General features: G+C 50.4%; 1 protein-coding gene across 3 annotated transcripts in view; it reads left to right on the top strand.

Annotated features, from left to right (window-relative positions):
- Positions 1-23,873, top strand: part of KNL1 (kinetochore scaffold 1) — a 1,870,945-nt gene that overhangs the window by 628,520 nt on the left and 1,218,552 nt on the right. Inside the window, exon 8 of one of the 3 annotated variants that reach the window (XM_069637559.1) lies at positions 7,217-7,254. The exons of the other annotated variants lie outside the window; for them this stretch is intronic. Within the exon in view, the coding sequence (XP_069493660.1) occupies positions 7,217-7,254 (38 nt within the window). The remainder of the gene's footprint in view (positions 1-7,216; positions 7,255-23,873) is intronic. 3 annotated transcript variants of the gene reach the window in all.

Below are 23,873 nucleotides of genomic sequence, written 5' to 3'. Positions count from 1 at the left end.
GTCCCTCAAGTGCAAGGTGGTGAGGATCTTCACCGACAACACCACCACCATGTTTTACATCAGAAAACAGGGCGGAACCAGGTCCCCAGCACTGTCCAAGGAGGCGCAGGACCTGTGGCATTGGGCAGTCACCCAAGGGATGTTTCTGGTGCCGTTTCTTCTGGCAGGGAGCCGGAGGTTCGCCAGCAGGTTTCCCCAGGCGAGGAGCATGGCCGATGCTTTCTCGTTCCCCTGGGAGGGCCTGTTCCTCTACGCGTTCCCTCCTTTGCCACTGCTAATCCGGCTCGTCAACCAGCTCAAGAGGTCACGGTGCAGGATGATCCTCGTCGCACCTGCGTGGCCGAGGCAGATATGGTTCCCGGACCTTCTGGACTTGTCAGCGTCCCCGCCAATCAAGCTGCCGGTGGACGCGGATCTGCTCTCCAGGGAAGGAGGCGCCATCCTCCACCACGACCCGGAATCGCTGAACTTGCAGGCCTGGCTCCTGCAGCGCTAGAGTTTGGAAGATACGACATACCGGCCGACTGCAGAGAGGTTCTTGCAAAGGCCAGGGCGTCCTCGACTCTTAAATGCTACGGACACAAATGGAAGAGGTTCTCTGTCTGGTGCCACGCACAGAAGATTAACCCTCTACGGATTACGGCTCCCCAAGTTCTGCCGTACCTGCTGAGGCTGGCCAAAGCTGGACTGGCACACGCGTCCATCAAGATTCATCTTGCTGCGATCTCCCGATACACCAGAACCACGGGACGGACGTCCTTGTGGTCTCATCGTCTGGTGAAAGAGTTCATGAAGGGACTGTTCAGATCGTTCCCGCCGGTGAAGGCTCCGGCCCCGGCGTGGGAGCTCAACGTGGTGCTTACCAAGCTCATGAGACCTCCGTTCGAGCCTCTGCACTCGGCCCCGTTGAAGTTTCTGTCGTGGAAAACAGCGTTTCTTGTGGCCATCACCTCCGCACGACGGGTGGGAGAGATCCAGGCCCTTTCCTGCAAGGCCCCGTACTTGACTTTTCACGACACGAGGGTAGTGCTCAGGACGCACCCCTCCTTCATGCCCAAGGTACCGTCGGACTTCCATCTCAACGAACCCTTGGTGTTGCCTGTGTTCTTCCCGTCGCCTTCGTCGCCGGCTGAGAGGACTTTGCACTCGCTGGATGTGGCTAGAGCGCTGAAGTTCTACGTGGACTGCACGAAGTGTTTTCGGAAGACGTCACAACTCTTTGTGAACTTTGGACCTGTCAATCGGGGGAAGGCTCTCTCGAAGGCTTCCATTTCCAGATGGCTCTCCGGCTGTATCATGTACTGTCATCGGTTGGCAAACCGACCGCTGCCCGGCCGTCCGAGAGCCCATTCCACCAGAGCGATCGCAGCTACCACGGCGTTCCTTTCTGGTGTGCCCCTGCTGGACATATGCAGGGCTGCTACGTGGAGGTCGACGCACACCTTCACGAAGTTCTACTGCGTCGATCGGGATTCCAGGGAGGAGTCCAGGGTCGGCCAAGCAGTGCTGCGCAACCTGTTCGCCTGAGGTGAGCCTGGTGAGGAGGTAAGATGCTTAATGTTGAGTTTGATGCAATGCTTAATGTTGAGCCTTTGCCACCTCCCGTGGTTGTGCATGTGTGTACTGCTATGTATTCTTTATTCATGAGCATGTGAATCCATGCCAGACCCCATGCTGGAGAAGGAACAAGTTACTTACCTTTAACTGTTCTCCAGCATGGGTCTGGCATGGATTCACATGCGAACCCTCCCGCCTACCCCTCTGCGGCTCTTCACTTGGTCATACTGCCACTTCACGTGCTTCCAAATCTGAAGATGGCTGCCTGAGGCGGTGCTTAGGTAGAGGGCAGTCATTGGCTGTGGTCAGTATGACGCAGAGACCAGTGATTGGTTATTACTACGAAAGACAGATCAGAAACGAAACTGATACTGGTTTTTTCTTTACCGAGGATTCCCAGCCTGACGACGGGGAATATTCATGAGCATGTGAATCCATGCCAGACCCATGCTGGAGAACAACAGTTACAGGTAAGTAACTTGTTCCTTAAGCAGCATTTGCTTTTCACGCGAGTAAAATGATATTCATATTATACCTGAGTGCTACATTTCCTTTGTTCATGTATCATAGCTGCAGCGAGCAACTTCTACTCGCTTGTGAAACAATTGTTTATGAGCGCGATAGAAATAAAATATCAATTCACTTCAACCATGCACGAGTGAACAGGGAACTTGATACTGTTGCCGGCAATGCTTGCGCAAGGTATTAGACCGCTGTGCTTTACTAACCGGCTTCTTTAACACTTGCTCTGCAGGTCACACTTCTGCCACAATTTCTACTGCTCCTGGCATCTTAGGGACCCACATCCCTCCTCTGTGAAGGTTTCTCTGGTCCGGCCACACATTTATGTAGCCCCTCTCTCGCCTGACACCCACGGCTTGGCAACTGCTCCTCGCCTCGGTCTCCAGCACATCGTTGCTTGGCAACCACGACAATCAGGCTCACATGGGGAAAAACCACTCTCCTGCATGCCTTCCCCTGCGCAGCCTCTGCACTTCAGAGTTTGGGGGAACAGGACATTCTCAGAACAAGTAGGTGACATCTGCTGTCGCCACGCTCCATTGTCCCTCTTGTTCTCCTACTTCTGCTTGGTTTTTCCAGCCCCAGGCCTCCTTCCTTCTGCTACTACTGCCGCAGATTGCATTGCAGTCAGTTCCAGCTCCTTCCAATTGCCTGCACCTGAGGGGGCCTTTTATGCCTCCCAGGTTCCTTCAAGTGTGGGCTGTTAGGCTTAATTACCTGACTACTGCAACCGCATGCCTCTTCAGCCCTCTTTCTAGTCCCTGTACTCTTGGTATTATGCGACTTGTAGTGCCCTTCAGCAAAGTTAGCTCTTTTAACAATGGAGTTCATTTTAAGGGTAGATATATTTCCATTAAAATGATCAAAAAATGGACTGTTGGAATTGGATGTTACAGAGGACAACATTGGATTTAAGGCACTTTCTCTAGATCCTCTTACATTGTACCTTTAGAGTAAGGTGGGTGTTTATCCTGTGATACCTTGAAAGATCTTTCTGTTAATAAGGCTTGCTCATATTTCACTGAACTTGTACCCCGGGTCACATTTGTTATATGTGGGTCAGGGACATTATATTGACAATATTCCATTACCTGTTTTTGAAATCGAGAAAGAGACTTTTTTTCAGAGGACAAATACTGCTTCTAATCCCACGGGATCTCCTCACCACCATGTCCCCGTCTACTCCCAAGTGATCCCCCCGCAGTACACCACCCCGTAGATCAGGAAAAGTCTACCTTTGCCTGGCCACCTGAGAGGAGACTTTAGGCAAGGTTTCAGTGAGGGATCAATTGGATTCTTCACAGATGGTAGAGGTTAGCCTCACCTTGGGCTTTGGTGGCTTTCAGAGATTTTTTTTCAGACTACACATGGGGCCTTTTCAGATTTATCAGTGGACAATTGTATCTTTCGGAAAGAACATTACTGAAGGGCAAGCATTTTCATGTAAGCACCTCTTACTTATGACCTTCCCGCCTCATGCCAACCTGCCATATGAGCTGGGGAGGAGGAAAAGTTGATCTTTCGATATTGACGCCCAAATGGACACCTGAAAAAATTCAGGATCGGATGTAAGTAAAAGGTACATTTGAAAGAGCATACATTCTGTGTTCACATAGCAGCTTTTTGAAGGCCTGCTGTTGAGTAACAGGACTACATCTCCAATGTAACCCTAGGGAATGTTTTCAAGTTACAAGCTACTAGTCAGCCCATTAAGTCACTTGCCACCTCACCTCTACACGTACACACAGCACACCATTTCCTACTCTCCAGGAGTCCATTATCACTAGCCAAAGGGTTGTGGGGTGTGCACATTGTTAGGGAGAATTCTCTCTTTAGGCTGAATTTCCTAACCTAGTGAGTCCCTGTAGAAATCAAGACCCGGACCAGGGTTGGGTTGCTGAAATTATACTTTTATTCATGTGATTTTAAACTAATGAAAATATAGTCCATGAACTCCTTGAGAGTTACTCCACTCTTAGGCAGTCTTCCAGGTATAGGATTAAGCCCTCCTAAGTCTCCTTGTTGTCCGGATAGGCCCACCAGTTGTTCGTTCTCTCCTCGTCCTCTTCGTATGACTAGGAAAATCAACAACAAACGCTGGATTAGTTCCCGGGCTTTTATAGGATGTGAGTGACTTGCTTCCCCCCCAATGGAAAGCTTCCCTGTCAATCAGACTTCTCATTGGCTGGTATTGCCATGTCCCGCCTCCTTTAAAGGCTGCCGTGGTTTCCCAGAGTGGCTGCTTCTGCTGCCTGCCCGAAGAGTCCCGCTCCCAGGCCATTACATCCTGCAAGTCCCTCCCCCCCTTTGAAGTCTCTCCCTCTCGCCATGTGTGTCTGTCTCCGTGGCCGCCCCAGAGCGGCCCGCCCCGCCGAGCAAGCCGTCTCTCCCTTCTCTCCCTTCCTGGTGGGGAGAGACGCTCGGCGGGCCGTGTGGGCCGGCTCCCCGCGACCGCCTGTACCTCCCGCGGGTACGCCGTCACCAACCCGTCTCCCGGGCTGCAGGCCGCGGCGGCGTTACCCTTGGCGGGTTCAGGTAAGGCTGGACGGGAGGGGGCCGCTCCTTTCATGTCGCGGCACGTTGCCGCGATCCCGTAGAGTCCCGGGGATAGCGGGCGGGACAGGGCTGCGTTCGCTGGATCGCGGCCCCATGCCGCGATCCCGCGGAGTCCCGCTACCCCTCCCGGCACCCCGTCCACTCCGGGCCCCTTCTCACAGTCCCCCAGCAGCTTTGCTGGATTTCTGGGGTTTGTTTTTTTCCTCCTGCCAAGAGTGAGACTCTTTTCCTCCCACTCTTGGACATGATTAATGGTATTCATTTGACCGGTAATGTGTTTTATGGGCTATGGGGTCCTTAACTCCATAGGGTCTCATGTGTTTTTCCTATGTGTGTTACGCAGCACCCTCCGTGCAGTAACACAGGGGTGTCATAGTGACACCCCACCATAGACTGCATACCCTGGGACTGACTACTGTATCCCAGGGTATGTAAAGTCACCATTGGCTTTACTAGTCCCAAATTATTAACAGAAACCAGTACAAACCATCATTGCCCCGGGGTCTGTTAGTCGAGGGGGCATGTCTCTGTTCCCCCTGATCGAGTTTTGGCTGGTGGCAGTGGAAACTACTTTTTATATTCGACCACAAATATTTTCCTATGGGATTTTCCCATTGTTCGGGGCTACCAACTTTAATTATTTAATTCTCATAGCCTCGAACATACCGCTGGTTTATTTAATTAATATTAATTCTCCGGTTGGTATTTTTTTGCCAAGACTCGATTCTAAAATGGTGTTTGTGTTCTCTTCTGTGACTCCAACCCAAGTCGAGCCCTTTGTTCCACTTTTTGGCGGGCTTCTCCACGGAAGCCTCCAAAAGTGGTGCCACTCTGTCTGGGTACCACAGGGGGTGTGGGAGGGGGTTTAGGCACCCTGCACCGAGTTACCTTGGTAACTCAGGTAGCACTCTTGTGTGATTGGCCCACCACTTAGCATGTTTGAGTGACAGCTAGGCTGAGTGAATGGGGTTTTTCTGCATAAAAGCAGGACTTTGGGGACTGGAACTTCAGAAGCCGCCACAGGACCTGAGAATCCGACGAGGGAGAATCTGAGCCGACCTACCACGACGACACCACCGGTGGAGCCCTGCAGAACCGACTCACCACTTCCCGACGACAGAGAAGATCTCCCGGCTGGAGAGGCTTCTTCCCCTGACTGGTGGGCACAACCAGTTTTCCTTTCTTTCTTCGCACCCCAGCCCGGATTGTGGTCGAACTGCCCGTGCCAAGCACCCCGGCGGCCGGACAGCCACTCACCACTGAACCGCGAATCACCGGACCGCTCCTTGTACCTGAGAAACCCAGCGGCTGGTTTCTTCCCTGGCAGTGCAACGGACTCCTGTCTTCCTCCACGACGAGATACTCTCTTCCCCCGGACGAAGCACCGACTTGCACCCGCTGCCAGGAACAACTGCCCCCGCTGGAGCGTTCTCACCACTTTAAGGTACCGTGTCCGCCAGGCCTCCCTTTCTAAAGATAGCTACAAGGTAATAATAACTCCTTAACCTTCTGGACTGGGCTGGCCGCCTTGACCCTCTAACTGGTCCCTTTCTTTGGTCCAACTCCTTTTTGAACCTTTTCAAGACTTTTGTGCACTGCAACCGTGTGACCTTGGACACATTTCGTTTCGATCCTCTTATGTTCTCGTAAAAGCGTTGGGATCTGTTTAAACTTGTTCTCTGCTTTTCTCTCCCTTTTTAAAACAAACTATTAGAGTGCCATCTACGTTAAGTGCTCACCGCTGTCTGAAAATAAGTGGGGCTTTACTTAAGACTTGTCTAATATTCTTTTAAGGGAGTGTATATCTTTTAGTGACCGTGTTTTTGAATTGCTTACTATTAGTGCATGTGTGTTTTTCTAGATGTGGTTTTAAATAAATAATGATATCTCTTTTACACCAAGCTCTGGTCAGTGTTTACTTGTTCTATTGTGTGCTCTTGACCTATTGTGAATACTCTGTATACTGCCTAACTCTTCTTGAGGGAAGTCTGACTGCTCAGCCACAGCTACCAAGTGAATCTGTGTGGTACAGACTGCTACCAAGTGGGTTTACTGCCAAACACCTGTAGTCCTAAATCTTTTGCAGTGGTCCCAGAGGGAACTGCACAGGTTTCTGCCTAACACACATTATGAGCCCTGACTTAACCCTGAACAAGTGACAGATGCTGCCTGGTTTGTGTGGGGAAGATGGGGTAGTCAGTCTGTGTTCAAGATATGTTTTGCTGGGCACAAAACTTTCAATTTCAAGGTTATAACAGCACAACGTTTAGAGCAATTCATATTTCAAAACTAGCAGGCCTGTTTTTGAAAAATGAATTGGCTCAGCTTGCAGCAGCCAGAGTGCTTGTTTACATTTGCAGCCTGCAAGAGTTTCTAGAGGGTATACAGGGGTACTTGTAGCCAAGTCTGTGAAATCACATCCTCTGTTTTACCCTTGTGGGCAATAGCAGTGGCTTACACAGGATTGCTATAATGGAATGGCATGTGAAGAGGATGAACTGTCATTGCATTGAAGTTCACTCATACTCATTTGAAGTGCATGAATGACGAACCTTGTTTTCTTGCATATATTTTCCTATAGTGCCGAAAGCACAGCGAATACTAGGTGTCAAATTGCTGGTAAGAATTGTCAGATCCTTTAATTTCATCTGTTGGATAAATACACATTTATTCTGTGAATACACAATGTTCTCATGTTGATTATTAACATGTCTAGCAGAAGCAGAGGTTGACATTAAGAATAAATGTATGGATTTGTTACAGTTTGGCTTTCACATAATATTCAAAAGATCGATCTGTTTAGAAATAATGTGTTCCGTCTATCCATTTTACCAGAGACGATATTAATGTATGGCCTGATCAGAAACGGGGTAGGCCATGAGGCTCATGGAATTTGTGTAGGAAATTTTGGAGGATGCCAGGTGCGAACTATGTGATGGGGCACCCTCTTAGGAGACCAGATGAATAGGAAAACCGTTCCCACAGCCAGTCTTGCATTATGTAAAATCAGGGTTCGAAATCAAGATTGGAGAAGCAGGAGCTAAAAGTAGCTCCTGGGTATCCAGCATTAACCAGTGACCAGGAGCTACAACCGGGAACCAGGACCAAGTTTGTAGCGTTCCTCAAATGTAACTTCCACATAAGATGCAAACGTATAATTTTGTCCCTTATGTATGGTCCCTGATGCTTTAAATGTTGTATAGATCTGTCCTAATGTTTATTATTAGATAGTCCCAAATACACAGTTAAATTCACATGGGTGTGTTGATTTGGCTTCCGTTGGCCTGAGCAGGCAAAAGTAGATCCTGGTAGCTGTTGCTCTGAAGCTAACCAGGCTCTTCTAGGCTACAAGCAGGAGCAAAAGAGCTCCCAGCGCTCCTCAATTATGAACCCTGAAGTCACTATAAACCGGCATATATGAGTTGTAGGAGGTGAGGGAAAACTCGGCTGTAGATCACAAGTTAGTCCAAGCACCAGAACTAGTTAGCCCGGTAATCCGACCGTATAAAGCTCAGAATGCAAAGCAATGGACTAAAGGTGACAGTGTTTCAAATATCCTGGAACCATACCCATATAAACCATCTTTATCAGAAGAGATTGTCCTGGGGAGGAGGACAGGGTGTGGGGGTGGGCGGGTAGACAGTCCAGGCATTGCATGTGTATGGTTCGTCTCGGAAAGAGCCTGTATGTACAAGCGTATGTGTATGTGGTAGTTTGGTAACAAGACTACAGGCAGGCTTTTCAAGGAAGTGTTCTATCCCCATACATAAAGAAATTGTCCCTGTTTTTAAGGGACATATACTACTTTCAAAATGCTTTTGACTAGGCAGATTATTACAATTTTGTTTTTGTAATCCATTCTTCCTTTGCAGCGTAACCTCTCTGTAGATGAAAGGATGTATTCCTATCTTAATGGAGCATCCCCCTACTTTTACACTATTTCAAAACTACCACTTCTAGCATCTCATCTGTATATATTGATAGTTTAAACCTATGAGAATAGAACTGCGACCCACAACGCATAGGGTATTCTCAGATGGATCTTGTCAATGGGTCCATGACCAATGCAAAGAAGACTGGAGAGGACACTCCTGTCTAGTATCTCTAGGGAGAAGCATGCTGACACCTGCTCATTTTCAGGCACAATTGCCACATGATTTGCATAGAAACCCCAAACTAACACATACTACCCCCTGGCCATTCTATGTACGTCATCGGACATTTAGCGCTGTTCCAGAGTCAAATGCCTTTTCGGCATCTAATACTTCTGCAATGGCTAAATTGTCAGAGTTCATCTGATGGGGGGTCGAAACCCACCTGTGAAGATTGTACCTTGTGGGGCAGTCAGGTAAAAAGCCTGCCTGATCTAGATGGCTGGTATTTTAGAAAATATGTTTGTGTCCATGTTTAATAAATACTGGATGGTGAGACACACTTTACTCTTACGTCCCGTCCCCTTTCCTCCATACTGCATGGGCGTCCCTTCCGAGGGATGGGAGACAGAACCTTTTTCACCAGAAAAAACCTTCTTCCCCTTTAAATTTAGAGGTGTGCAGGTGTGCGGCCTGGGAGCATGCACTGCCCTGACTTCACCCTCAGGCGCCACACCTCAGTCCCCTTTTCCACGTCGACGTGAACGGGCCAAATTCACTAGCGCTCCTGGGTTTGGCTTCAGCCATGTAATTTGATGCGCAGATACTTCTTCTCTTTGCCTTTTTTATCATTCAGGTACTCTGTCCTCGGGCGTCACGCTCCACTCCGGCGCATATAGACTTCCACAGGGTTCAACAGGTGTCCATCCTGCCACAGGCTCTTCCCAACTTCAAAACCCCCAAGCCCAATGTCTACGTTGCCTTGGACCAGACAATGGTTGGCAAGCTTGTACAGCATGCAACACGCTATCATCGAAATCGCTGAAGAATAGACTAGCCAGCTGGACGGAGCTCTTCCAGAGGACCTCACTTCTTGAAACACTGAGCCAGGCCCAAGGTAGGGCCGCTATTTTCCATCGCACCCCGCAAGGGAAACTCTTCCCAAGGACTCTCTTCCGCGCGGGTGGGACCAATTAGGTCCTTGTACCAGCACGTGCACCGAGGCTGCTGCAGCTACCGGCCTTGGGGCAGAGGGATCCTTGGATCCTGATGGGGTCAGTGTTGAGGGACCGGAAGGTTCTTGTACTGGATTGTCATTTGAGGGGCTCCGCCCTTGTACCGGCAGTACGGCCGAGGGGCTACGCCCTAGTACCGACAGTACGTCCGAGGGGGCACCTAAATGCAGCTCTACCGACCCTCGGGTCGAGTGTGTCACACCTACCGGGTCTAGACCCGAGGATCAGGGTAGGCCTCGTGATCCATAGGCAAGAGTCTTGGAGGAGGCTGGCCCAGCAAGCCGACCAACACATTGCAGAAACGTGGCAGGCAGCTCTACAAGATTGCTGCCGCGCCAGACAGAGGCACCCGTCAAACACCATTCCAGGGGTTCGGCGAAGAACAAGTGTCAAGGTGTGCCTGGCCTCAACCAGGTACGTGGCCTTCAGCCTAGCTGTCTTATGCACAGGGCAGTTTCCCACTGCGTTCATATGGGCAGGGTATGCAGCGGCTCCAGCAGCCCCCGGCTACCCCGTCAGTAACCCCTACCACCTCTCAGACCAGTTAAGAGGGGTTCTTGGAGAGGTTCCACAGGCTCTTGAAGTCACCTCGGATGGGGTTTATCCTCAAGGACGCCATCAGGCAGGTCCCCCCTACGGTGCTACTGGCACCACAAGCTCCTCTGCTGGTGCTGCCGGCCCCGGCACAGCTGCTGCCTCCGGCTCCCCAGCCAATTTCTTAGACGGTTCTGGACCAGCCTCTGCCTCCTCCTCAGTCTCCGGTCCCTGTCCCCATGCCCAAGCCTCCGGCTCCAGCTACTCCTCCACCTCAGGAGGAGGAGGAGGAGGAGGAGGAGGACCCCAACCTGAGGTTGAGCAGCTGGTAGAGGGGGTTCTGGCTGAAGTCCTCACGCGACACCCATCTGCCAAAACGGGGATTCCACTGCAAACCGACGTAGTCTCCCTGGCCAAGAAGGGTTGGCTCAAGCCCCACTCGGTCCAGCTGGTCAATCGATGCCTGGATGCCAATTACAGGCAGATGGAGGGGGATACACTCTTGCTATCGGCCCATCCTCAGCCACACTCCTCGGTGATCGCTCCGGCATCACTATACTTCAAGCCTCAGTCGTCATCAACCTCCACAGCAGCGACGCTACTAGGCAAGGAGGAGCAGATCTTGGAGGCATATGGGAAGAAGCTGTACTCCATCGCGTCCCCACATCTTCGTTAGGTTGATGCCATGCTGGCAGCCGCTAGCCAAAGGTTATGGCGGGAAATTGTGGACTTCCTCCCGGAACTCCCTACGCAGAGCCAATCACGTTTCAAGACGGAACTGGCTGAGGCCAAGCTGGTGGCGCAGGACCTCATGGAATCCACAGTGGCCCATATTGACACCTCTGGCCGTGCCATCTGTATCGCTGCGGACATGAGAAGGACAGCCTGGCTCCAGGCAATGTAATTCAACCCAGACGTCCAGGAACGCATATTAGATCTGCTGTTTGAGGGCAGAGGGGGACCTCTTCCACTCCACCACGGACGAAGAGCTGGACAAGAAGAAAAACAGCTCACAAACGGCCAAGCCTTTATCCATCTTGACAAAGACCACGTCCAAGTCGTACACCCAGTCACAGCAGCGCTCTGAGAGGGGGCGCACGTATGGAGGGTTCTGCAGCTTCCAGGAACGGAGGTCCAGGCAGCCTGACCTCTTGCCGTCTAAGAACCGGCGCAAGCAACAAAAGGGAGGGGGGGCTTTTTCCAGTTCCCCTTCCTCCGCGAGATCCTCAGAATGAAAGAAGGCATGACACGCCCATACAGGTCCACGTGTCTCCAGTGGGGGGGCATGCTTGCTCTCCATGCACATTTCTGGTGCCAGAATTTTGCGGACGCCTGGATCCCCTCTGTAGTATCCACGGGGTACCGCCTACCCATTCCAGCTTCTCCTCCCCTCCACTCCCTCAAATTGGGACAGCAACTCTTCTGGGGGAGATCCGGTCGCTCCTAGAGAGCCAGGCAGTGGAGGAAGTCCCAGCCTCCCAGCGAGGCTTGGGCTTTTTCTCCAGGATTTTCGCCATTCAGAAGAAGCATCAGGCGGGCCTGCGAGTTGTGCTGGACCTTTCCACCCTCAACCTCTCCTTACTCCTACAAAAAGATGGTTACGCCAGCTTTTATAGCAGAGACATTGTGCAAGGGAGACAGGATGTGCTCCCTAGATCTGAAGGACGCGTACTTACACGTCCCGATTTGGCAGCCCCATCGTTCTTTCCTATGGTTCAGGATCGTGGGATACCATTTTCAATACAAGATCCTTCCTTTTGGCCTCAATTTGGCCCCCAGGGTCTTTACCAGGCTCATGAGTATGGTGGCTGCCCTCCTCAGAGCGCAGGGCCTCCACATCTACCCATACCTCGACGACTGGCTCATCAAGGCTACATCTCCAGAAGCGGTTCACCACTCTTCCCATGCCCTTCTGAACACAGTGCATGATCTGGGCTTCTCGCTCAATCTCGAGCAGTTGCAGCTGCAGCCCACGCAGACTGACATTCTTAGGCCTCATCTGGGACACGTGCTCTGAGAAGCTATTTCTGTCAAGAGGGCCACCACCCACTTCCTTAGCAGAGAGGTGACCTCTGCATGGTGGTACCAGCATCTCATGGGTCTCTTGGCGGCGGTCCTATTAGCTATTCCATACACGAGATTGAGGATGAGGAGGATTCAGCTGCACTTCACGGCCTCATGGAACCAGCAGCAGGGCTCCCAATCCGAGATGATCAACGTTCCTCCATCTCTCCACCCAGACCTAACATGGTGGTCCAGGGACTGCAACCTACGGCTGGGCAAGACCTTTCGGCCGCCCACCCCGCAGACCACCACCACCACCACAAACTCCCCGCTTGGGTGCTGGGGAGCTACCCTGGCTGATCTCTTGGTCCACAGCACCTAGACTCGACAGGAGCAAGAATACCACATGTATTGGTTAGAGCTGAACGCCATCTGGCTAGCGCTCAGAGCATTCCTACCACTTCTCAGGGGCAAGGTTGTCTTCATCCAGACAGACAACTCGACCAGCATGTACTACGTCAACTAGCAGGAAGGCGGGGGGCGCTGTTGCGCACGACCAAGATGGCCACCTGAAGCGAGAGCTCCGGCCCGACAGAAATCCGAATTACATTTGAATCCTGTTTCGGAGCCACCAGCGGGCAGCGAAGTCGAGCAGAGGATGCACCTTGACCCGGTCCACACCCGACTGAAATCCTGAGAGCGGCAGACCAAAACTCAGAGATATCGGCTTTGGCGGGTTGAGCAGGAGAAGGCCCGGGAGTGTGCCGTGTGGGACGTCCGGCTGGTCGGCGCCATGCGCCGCTGACGCTCTGGCCAGAGTGGGGCTGCTGTGCCGCAGTCGCGGAGCTTGCCTGTGTGCGCTGCTGATCGACTGAGGTGTCTCCCCCCTGGGTCCTGTACATGGGGCTGTGCGGGCAAGTGTTGCTGGCTTGTGGGCCCTGCCTTTGCGGTTATTGAGGTGATCCTGCTGGGTGAGAGCTGGTGCTCCCTGCCGTGACGCAGCTGGTGCTGGGAAGCGGGCCGTCGTCAGACGGCGCGATATCCTTTTCCCCCAGGGCCTGGGCTGTGGCCGAGGGGGCGACTCCATTTTCTGGCCTGCAGCCGGGGCGCACCACACGTGCTACATTTCCTGCAAGTTGGCGGCGGTGCCGCTGAGACGGTGAGTGGTGCGGCATTCAGCGGCTGGGGTGCAGCTCCTTTCTTCGTGGGAAGACACAGTCCTTTGTAAGTGGGCGAATGAGCAGGTTACCACTGGTGCCTGGACCATTGGTGGCTCCGTGAATCACTAGTTTTGTGGTTCCCCGGCCTGAACAAGCCCACTCGGCAGATAATATCCTACGCGGCCTGCCCCCGTGGTATAGTCCCACAGGATCCATTGCCCCTGTTGGGCCGTGTTGGTGACCCGGCTGGGGTGGCAGACATGGGTAACACGAGGAAACAGGAAAAAGCGGCAGAGGGGACGACCGGGAAAAAGAAAGGCCCGATGGACTCGGTCACCAGTAGCCAGGCAGTCAGCCACGAACCAGACTTGTCGACAACATCAACGGCTGAACCTGGCGTGGACAGCGGTGACGGGGTTGATCGCCTTACCACGATAGTTCAGAATGGCTTCCTATCCCTAAATGTGAAGCTAGATGACATTGTTAACACCATAGGAGCACTGAAAACCAGAGTCGACAAGGAGAGCCTCGGAATCACTGAGGCTGAAGACAGAATTGGTACAAACGAAGACACCATTGCGCAACACGATCGCGACATAGCGCAGCTTAAGGCAGGCATGAACGCGTTGCAAAGTAAATGCGAGGACCTAGAATCCAGATCCCGAAGGAACAATATTCGGATTGTGGGGGTTTCTGAGTTCGGGAAAGGCGCAATGGAACAGCAAGTGGAAAACCTTCTTAAGACTCTTTTTGGGACAGAATCCTTTTCGAGCCAATTCCTGGTTGAGCGCTGGGGCACTCTGGCCCCCGTGCCGAAACCCAGAGCCCCGCCACCCACCATCATTGCCAGGCTGTTGAATTACAGAGACAGAGATACAATTCTCAGAAAGGCTAGAGAAATTGGAACACTACAATATGAGAAGAACCACATACATGTTTATCTGGACTTTGCTGCAGGATTACAGGCTAGCAGGCGATCATACGAGCCGGTCATGCGGCTACTGAGGGCACGACAGGTCCCATAAGCGCTAATATTCCCGGCCAAAATGCAAATCCAGTATGGAGGAAGAACACACTTTTTTGAGACCCCGGCCGCCGCTCTGGCGTATGTGGAAGCAACTATACCCCTACCACCTAGAGGCCGTGGGCCGGACCAGAACGGAAGAACACCTCTGGGAGGTGGAGACCGGGGCCCTGCTGACTGAACCTGGTTGCGCACATATCCTCTGTTGCTGCTTTAGTGATGTGTAACGGATTTCTGCTCCCGCTGGGGAGCTCTGCGTAATCTTCGAAGCAGGTCGTGAGCCCGCTTTGGTTGCCCCCTGGCGACAACTGGCACCCACAGGAAAGTTCCTAAAAGGTTTAAGGGTACATTGTCAAGTTGGGGTGGATGATGTGGGCGGAGGGTGGGGTTGGGGAAATCGGGAAGTTACAGAATGTTATTGCTGCCAGGGCATGTTAGGGACCTGGGATGTGGAGGAGTCTCGAGAGGGAGCATGCACTGTTGGAAGTTGTAGGCTAATTAAAAAATGGTCTCGCAGGCACGGGTGCTACTCTAATGTTAATCACTTGAGCATTGATGGTCATTACTGTATGGGCCAATGTAAAAATGCAAAAAAAAGGGTGACAGGCTGAAGATAAGATTAATGTCATGGAATGTTCGGGGCCTGAACAATCCAATCAAGGTCAGAAAGGTTGGCAATTATGTCACTAGACACGGGCCTCACATTTTAATGTTACAGGAAACGCATGCACAGGGCTCGGTTAACGAGAAAATACTGGCAAAATGGGGCAAATTGTGCTACTACACAAACTATTCATCGCAGTCCAGAGGGGTCTGCACCCTCATACATAATTCTCTTAGCTTTGTTGCCAAAGGCCACTTGGTGGACCCGATGGGTAGATATGCTCTGGTTTGGGGGGAAATAGCAGGAAAACAAATAACCTTATTGAACACCTATGGTCCCAATCTGGACGATCCTGGTTTTTACCTTCACATGCTCGACATCCTTGCCAAACATGATGCGACCACGTTACTATGGGGAGGGGACTTTAATGTGATATTAGACCAGACCCTGGATAGATCTACTGAGGTAGCCAGGGCACCCACCAAGGCGGCACTAGTTCTGAAGCAAATTATCCCGCAACTGTCTCTAGTGGACGCCTGGAGAGTGCTCCATCCAGCCAGCAGACGGTACACGTTCTACTCTTCTGTCCATGATAGTGAGTCACGTATAGATTACTGGTTTATATCCACAAACATAGCGCATACCCAACAGAATTGCGAAATCCTTCCTCATACACTATCGGACCACTCCCCGGTGATGTTGGAGATCGTTTTGAAAGATGCCCCCAGACCAACTAGGAGGTGGAGAATGCCAAGAGACATACTAAAAGACCCGAATGTTGTTGAAACCCTACACATTGAAATTGCCAACTTTTTTACAGACAACATTGGTTCTATAGACACATATCGTCAGTATGGGAGGCTTTCAAAGTCTGGGCGAGGGGGGCCCTAATATCTAAGACCACTGGTCTTTTGAGGGAAGTGCGCTGTGGGCTGGAGGGGGTGGAGAAAGAGTTGAACGCTCTAGAAGAAATCTACAGCCGCACGCATGGTGGAGACACCCTGGCTGCAATACATTAGTTACTTAGGGATTTTGACCGACTGGCAATAAGGGAAGTACAATATACAGCAGCCCCCACAAGGGCTTGCAGATACGGAGAAGGAAATAAAGCAGGGAGAATGTTGGCCAACTTGGTTAAGCACGAAAAACATATGACCCCGATTACAGCGATCCAAACGGCACAAAACGAGATAATAACAAGTGAACAGGGAATAAATTATATGTTTTTGTTCCCTTTTACAAAAATTTGTATAAGAATAGAGATGGGGAAATCCCCCGATGAGATTAAAAGATATCTTGCTATGCTAGATCTCCCCACAATCCCAGAAGAAAGCAAACTAGCACTCGAACAACCTATCACGGCTGAGGAGCTTACTGAGGCGATAAAGGGGCTCACATCTGGAAAGGCACCCGGCTCGGATGGGCTCGGTGCTGAATTCTATAAAGAATTCCGGGAAGAATTGGTACCTGTGCTGTTAGAGATGTGGGGGAGAGGCTCTGGGGAAGCAAATGCTGCCCCCGACAATGCGTGAGGCCATCATTACAGTGTTGGCCAAACCCAGACGCCCACCACGAGACATGTCATCCTATAAGCCCCTGTCCCTGATAAATGTAGACGGCAACATTTTCGCGAAGGTGCTGGCAAATCGCATGTTACCCATAACACCTACGCTGGTTCATGCAGGTCAAAGTGGGTTTATTCCCCATAGGTCCACTGCCTTAAATTTGCGTAGGCTATTCGGCATAATGTCACAAATCAACCCGAGCAAGCAAGCAGTCGCAGTGTCCCTTGATGCCGAGAAGGCATTTGACTCTGTCTCCTGGGAGTACCTCTTTTTGGTGCTGGAGGCGTTTGGGGTGGGCCCCAATTATATCAAGTACGTCAGGCTGCTGTACACGGCCCTGGGTGCAAGGGTGTGTACGAATAGAATTCTATCCGAGCTGTTTGAGCTGGGACGTGGCACCAGACAGGGGTGCCCCTTCTCCCCTATCCTATTTGCTTTGACAATAGAGCCCATGGCGGCTGCGGTTCGTCTGAGACATATTAACAAGGGTGTACCACTGAAAGGTGCCACTCAAATAATATCCCTATAAGCGGACGATACCTTGCTGTATGTCCGCGAACCAGACAAAAACATTGTTCCTATTATGGCAGACATCAACGAATTCGCTGAGTACTCTGGGTACACGGTGAACAGTGCTAAATCAGAAATGTTCCCGCTCACCCCATCCACAAACCGCCCGGCTCGGATGTGCGGCCTTAAGTGGTCGGAGCGACACATCAGATACCTGGGAGTCCTGGTTTCAAGTAATAGACAGACCCTGTATGCTGACAACCATGACCAGGCGCTACAAACACTCCATACCAAATTACAGACCTGGAGACACCTCCCAATCTCACTACATGGTAGAATTGCCATTCTTAAAATGATTGTACTCCCAAAATTGCTATATCTTTTTGTAAACATACCTATATGGCCGGGTAAGGAATTTTTCTCTAAACTTCGATCCATGGCAGTGTCATTCCTTTGGAACGGGAAGGTGGCTAGGATTGGGTGGGAAAAGATGATAGAACAATATGAAAAAGGGGGAATGGCAGCACCCGATTTTGAGCTCTATTACAATGCGGCACAGGCGCAGTTCGCAAAACATTGGTATGACGAGACGGACAATTCACCCCACACGTGGATAGAGTACACTACTACACCCACCAACGTTAGATCAGTTATCTTTGATACAAGACACAAGGACTCAAGTGAATCTGACCCTGTTAGCTGCACAGTGAGAGCCTGGGGGGCCATATACAAGAAACTGGACATTGGGATCCCCTATAACCCTGAGGCCCCGTTATGGAAATACCCAAATATTCCCCCCACATTCGACATCAGCATCCAGGAAGCCTGGGACCCCGATACAGAGATGAAGGTAGGAGATATGTACATAGACGGGAAGTTCGTGACCCTTGCAGTATTCTTGAGGGGTGTGGGAGAAGGATCCCTCCGAGCATTACAGTACTATCAGATGAGGTCCGCATTTCAAGCACACTGGCCATCCTTCCCTGATGAACCCCGCTCCCACCCGTGCACACAACTGGTTACAACACAAGGGGGGCTGGGAATCTCCAAGTTGTATACGATGATACAGACCCACACTCCTACGACTAACCGAGTGAAAGAGAAATGAGAAGCTGATATGAAAATGCTTATTCCTGAAGAGAAATGGGTAAGGTACTGTATGCTTACAAGAAGGGTGTCCCTCAATGCGGGATTGCGCCAAATAATGTTTAAAATCCTTAACAGACTGCACTATACCCCGGCCAGAATTGCTAAATTTAAGCCGAGTGATACAGGTGACTGCCCCAAATGTAAGTCCCCGCAAGCGGGATCCTATCATATGTACTGGGAGTGCCCGGTTGTGGTCCGATTCTGGGAGAGGGTTGCAGCTACGCTGACAGAATTTACACAAATCCCCCCTATTTGTCCCCCCAAAAATACTTGTTCGGGGATATTGGGAAATGCTCCAAAAAATCAGAAGGCTGTTTAATGTGTCATGTGCTATCGCCAAAAAATGTATACTGCTATCATGGAAAAGCCCGAACTCCCCTACCATGAATACCTTTTTACGCGAATGAACTTATGCAAATGAATGCAAGGAACAATATGTGCTAACCCAACCGAGCATGAGCCGACCAAAGGACATCTGGAGCCCCTTCAGGGCGTATCTATGTGACCTGCCCTCGGATGACGAAACAGCTATGTAGACTGTAAATTATTGAACTTTTGATGAAGACATTGTTGTATGTAAGACCATGTGATGTATTGATTGGGTGCCACTGTAACTGCTGAGACCTTAATAAAAAGTTGTTAAAAAAAAAAAAAACAAGCAGGAAGGCACCAGATCCCCTCCTCTGTGCAGGCTGGCAATCGGCACGTGGGAGTGGGCCCTGGAAAACGACATCTACCTTATGGCAGTCCACCTCCCGGGGGAAGCCAACCTGGAGGCGGCCAAGCTCAGCAGGTTGGGAGCGGACAATTACGAGTGCCAGCTAAACAACCTTGTTATTCAGGAGATCTTCAACAGGTGGGGTCGTCCCCAGGTGGATCTGTTTGCCACCTGGCACAACAAGAAGTGCACTCAGTTTGCCTCTTGGCAGAGACAAGGTCCCGGCTCCCTGGGCGACGCATTTCGGCTTCAGTGGAACGGCATGGCGGCTTCCGTCTTCCCGCCCACTCCGCTGATTCACAGTGATTTACAAGATCAAGGAGTCTTGCCAACTCAACATCATTCTAATAGCTCCATGGTGGCCGGCCAGGCCATGGTTTTCGGAGCTGCTCAGCCTCTCGGAGATGCCCCCGATTCACCTCCTGACGGGCCCAGAACATCTTCTGGTGCAGCAGGGGGGCAGGGCCATCCACCCCGCGCCTCAGAAACTAGACACTCACATCATGGTGCCGGAGCAGGTAACGCTGCGTCACCTCAGCCTCTCCCTGGCTAATCTGGAAATCATACAGGGCGCAAGGAGCAAGGCTACCCGGGCCCAGTATAAAAGTAAATGGACCAGGTTCTGCCACTGGCAGACTCCAAGGAAATCGACCCCCCCCCGCCCCCCATGCCCCCTGGCATGTACTTAGGATGACCTGCTCTCCTTCTCGGCGCACCTCACCCACTCTGGGGTGCAGGTGGACACCTGCCGTACATGCCTTGCAGCAATCGGGGCTTACAAGAACTCGGAGGAGGGGATCGTCTCCTCCTCCATTCCTATCGTCAAACATTTGATGGGGCTCGCAAGGCTCTACCCGCCCATCAAGTGGCCGCATCCTGTGTGGGACCTTAACATAATCTTGGGCGCCCTGGCGTACAAACCGTTTGAGCCAATGGCGTCCGCAGACATCAGGCTGGTCACCACCAAGACAGCCTTACTGGTCGGCCTCACCTCGGCTCGTAGAGTCCGCGAAATACAGGAACTGTTCGCCTCAGAACTATATACTACCTTTCACAGGGACAAAGTAGTCCTGCGGACACACCCAGCATTTCTGCCCAAGGTGCCGTCTGCTTTCCACTTGAACGAGGAAATAATCCTCCCTACGTTCTTTGCCGATCCGAAGGACGAAGCACCGAGAGTGCTGCACTGCCTGGATGTCAGGCGTGCCCTGAAATTCTACTCTGACAGGACCAAGGGCTTCCACAAATCGGATGCCCTGTTTGTCACTTTTCAGAGGCTCTAGACCAGGCTGTCGGGCCTACAAGGCCTCCATATTCCGCTGGATGGTCTCAGCCATCAAAGAAGGGTACGAGGGCCAGCACAAGCCGCTTCTGACCAACATGCATGCCCACACAGTCAGGGCCAAGGCAACGGCCATCGCATTCCAGCGCCATATCCCTTGGCAAGTCATAAGCAATGCGCCCACTAGGGGCACACCCTCAGCTTTCTGCAAGCATTACTTTTTGGATGCCGGCTCTAGATCTGATGCGGCTTTTTGACAGGCGGAACCTGTTTGCTTAAGGAGGGTCTCCTCTCCACCCTGGGGCTTCATTCAGTTGGAATCGCCCATGCAGTATGGAGGATAGGGGACGGTACGTAAGAGTAATTACAAGTTACTCACCGTAGTGACTAACATACTCTTTGTCCTTAGTCCCCTTTCCTCCATACGTCCCACCATCCTCCCTCCTAATAATATTGGTGTCATTAGGCAATGTTAAATCTATCGTCGACGCGTCAATGTGGACTGAGGTGTGGCGCTGGAGAGCGGAGTCAGGGCAGCGCATGCTCCCAGGGCTGCACCCCGCCTCTAAATTTAAAGGGGAAGAGGTTTTTTTCTGGTGAAAAAGGTTCCGTCTCCCGTCCCTTGGAAGGGACGCCCATGTAGTATGCCGGAAAGAGGACTAAGAACTAAGAGTATGTTAGTCACTACGGTGAGTAACTTATCATTTTCACTTGGCTTCCATGATTTCAGCAGCAATGTATGGAGGGTGTCGCTTCCAAATGGGTGAAATGGTCTCAAATTCCATAGCAGTCTTATTGTGTTGGTTGCCTTCAAACGTGGAATGAGCTCTGGGGCAAAAGCCTTGTATAACTGACCACCATTATGCTTAAGAGCTTTGCTACCAGAGGTCTTTAATTGCCTGATCAATCCCCACCTCTGTGATCAGGTTATTCAGTACCTCTGCTAGTGCCGTCAATCGAGGTCAGGGAGAAGCTTGTCCAAGTGTTGCTGGCATTTGAGCTCTAAACTGCTTCAGATGAATACAGCTGTTTATAAAAGGCATGACAGTGTAGGTTAATTGCATCATCCCTAGCAGTAAGCCATTCTCCCGCCTAATTACCAGAGTTTCAGTAATACCCTCTTTTAGCCTGATGCTTGCCACTGCTCAGACAGGTCTCTTAGCCTCTGTACTTCCTGGCAAAACCTTCCTTCCCAAAAATGTAATTTCCTGATCAGCAACCTTGACACATCATGTGTCAACCAGCAAAGTAAATAAAAACTCAAAAGCGCTTGCCTAAACCCCAACGAACGGTCCAAAATTAGCTTCTCAAAACCTTTCCCCGCTGGAAAGTTTTTTTTTTAGAATGCTGCCTCGCTACATATACAAATAACTGATGAGGATCTTGGTGTCCCACTGGTTACTCTGTGAATGACCATGCATTGTTCCTGAAGAAGTCCAATATTTCCATTTGGATGTGCAATGGCGCAGAAGTAAGAGATAGACACAAAGGTGCTGTGAAGATTACTACATGCTATTATTCAAACCAAAAGGGGGTTAACCCTACCTCACTAAGGCTACGAGGAGATTTATCTGCCTCGGCTAATAACTAAGGATGTCCAAATAATAAATGTCAACTGTCGTGTCAAATCCTTCCTCTGTCCCCAACACGTGTAGCCAACTAAAGATAAGTCTCAAGAGGGTCCGTAGGAATGTCTCCCTTCTTCTGGACCTAGGGTTTGTATGTCTCTTGAAAGACTAGAAGGCGGAGTATCTCCCTTTCTCTGGTTTCTCTCAATGTATTTAGGAAAAACTGTTCCTTTTTCTTGTTTCTTCTTTTGATGATTGTCAACACCAGAGGGTTTGACTCCCTCCCCCTGGTTATGTTTTTTCGGTTATCCACACCAGTGGAGGATGACTCCCTCTCCCTGAGTTCTTATTAGGCTTTTTCAGTTATCAATTCTATTCAGCTAAGGATAATGTCTCTGAGATCCAGAAGGATGCCTCCCTCCTTCTGGACTGAGTTTTTGACAGTTCATGCTAAGGTTTCCAGGAAAAAGGGCTTCTCCTCCCCAGGCTTTCTTCCAGTGTTCGCAATTGCCAGAGGGGACGACTCCCTTCTTCTTCTTCTTTTTCCTTCTATAACCAAATGCCAGCAGGGATGACTTCCTCTCCCTGGTTTATTCTTCTCTTCAAGAACTGCCCCGAAGAAGAGGTATATTTCATTTTCTCTTGCTTCTCTGCTTACTTGGTTGATTGTCTGACTACCCGGGCTATTTAAAGACTAGGTATTGCAATGATTAACAACTATTTCTCTGCTTGCTCCACTTGGCCTACTCTCCTGCCAACTAATGTGACTATGATGAACACTCTTGATGCCTTGGTACTGTTTTATGGGTGTGAGTCCCAGACTTGCATATTCTCCAATGATGCACCACCCCCACAGGGATTATTGGACTGTGGCCGCACCACCCTGGCCCCGTGAGAATGGTCTTCCCTATCATGAGAGAAGGGATGACCTCCAAGGATTGGCCACAGATGGTAGTTTAGAAAGCGGAGTCTGACATACTATCCCTTTAGAAGGACACCACCAATAATCCCTGGAGATGTAGACACTCCAATCAATCTTGCGTGAAAGGTACATTTCTTGGGAGAATGTTGCATTTGGTTATGCATAGCAAGAAGTTGGGGGACACTGAGGTAATTCTCAAGGCAATATTTTGCACAGCATAAAATGTGAATTGTTTCTAACCCATGATTCTGCCATGGCTCTACCCGGTCAGTCAAGAGCTCTGCTTCTCGGAATGCAAATCTGGACTGCATGCAAGGAGGGTGGCTAGATCAGGCTAGGGACAGTTTAAGATCAATATTAAAATAAACACCAAATGTCAACCTATAGCTAGAAAATCTGGCATATATCTTCTAGGTTTTGTGTATGAAGAGATTCATTTTTATTACTAGATGCGTCCTCCTTAACAAGTACAGTTGCAACACCAGAGATCGCCCCTGCAACAATTGCATATCTTCCTACTCCCTAATTCTGGCATATACAGTCACCTGGTATCTTCCTATAGGACAGTTGATGAATGGAATAATAATATATAAGACCCCCTCAGGTTCTACCACCAATCTTCCACTGGCGGAAACAGTCTATAACTTGTTTGAATCCTATACTAATAGTCATCATATATTGATAATGGGTGATTTCAATGCTAGAATTCGCTCCCCCCCCATTTCCCTTATTGTATTCTCATAAAGGGGTAAAACATCCACCTTATTGAAACAGACACGAGATGCTTGGGTCGTTCCATGGGCCAATCTTTTCGGTTCTCAGGGACTGTGTATGCTAAATAATGCCATATCATATCTAAAACACACCAAAGACAGACTAATAGAGATTGAGTCTGTTTTTTATTCTAATAACTGGAGACTATTGAAGACGTACTGGATGTATCCGGTAACGCCCCATTCCTATTTTACATCTCCATCAGCTTGAATTGACTGTGGGAGGAACACAAAACCAAGAGATTTAAAAAAGTTTTTACTTATATTATACAACAAACGCGATAACCAATATGGTAACATTTTGCACGACAGTAAGTA

Source organism: Ambystoma mexicanum, chromosome 14 (genome assembly GCF_040938575.1).
Source record: "Ambystoma mexicanum isolate Mex_15411 chromosome 14, UKY_AmexF1_1, whole genome shotgun sequence".
Taxonomy (NCBI): Eukaryota; Metazoa; Chordata; class Amphibia; order Caudata; family Ambystomatidae; genus Ambystoma; species Ambystoma mexicanum.
Note: the sequence above shows the minus strand (reverse complement) of the source record. Positions and strands in the feature narration are given on the sequence as shown.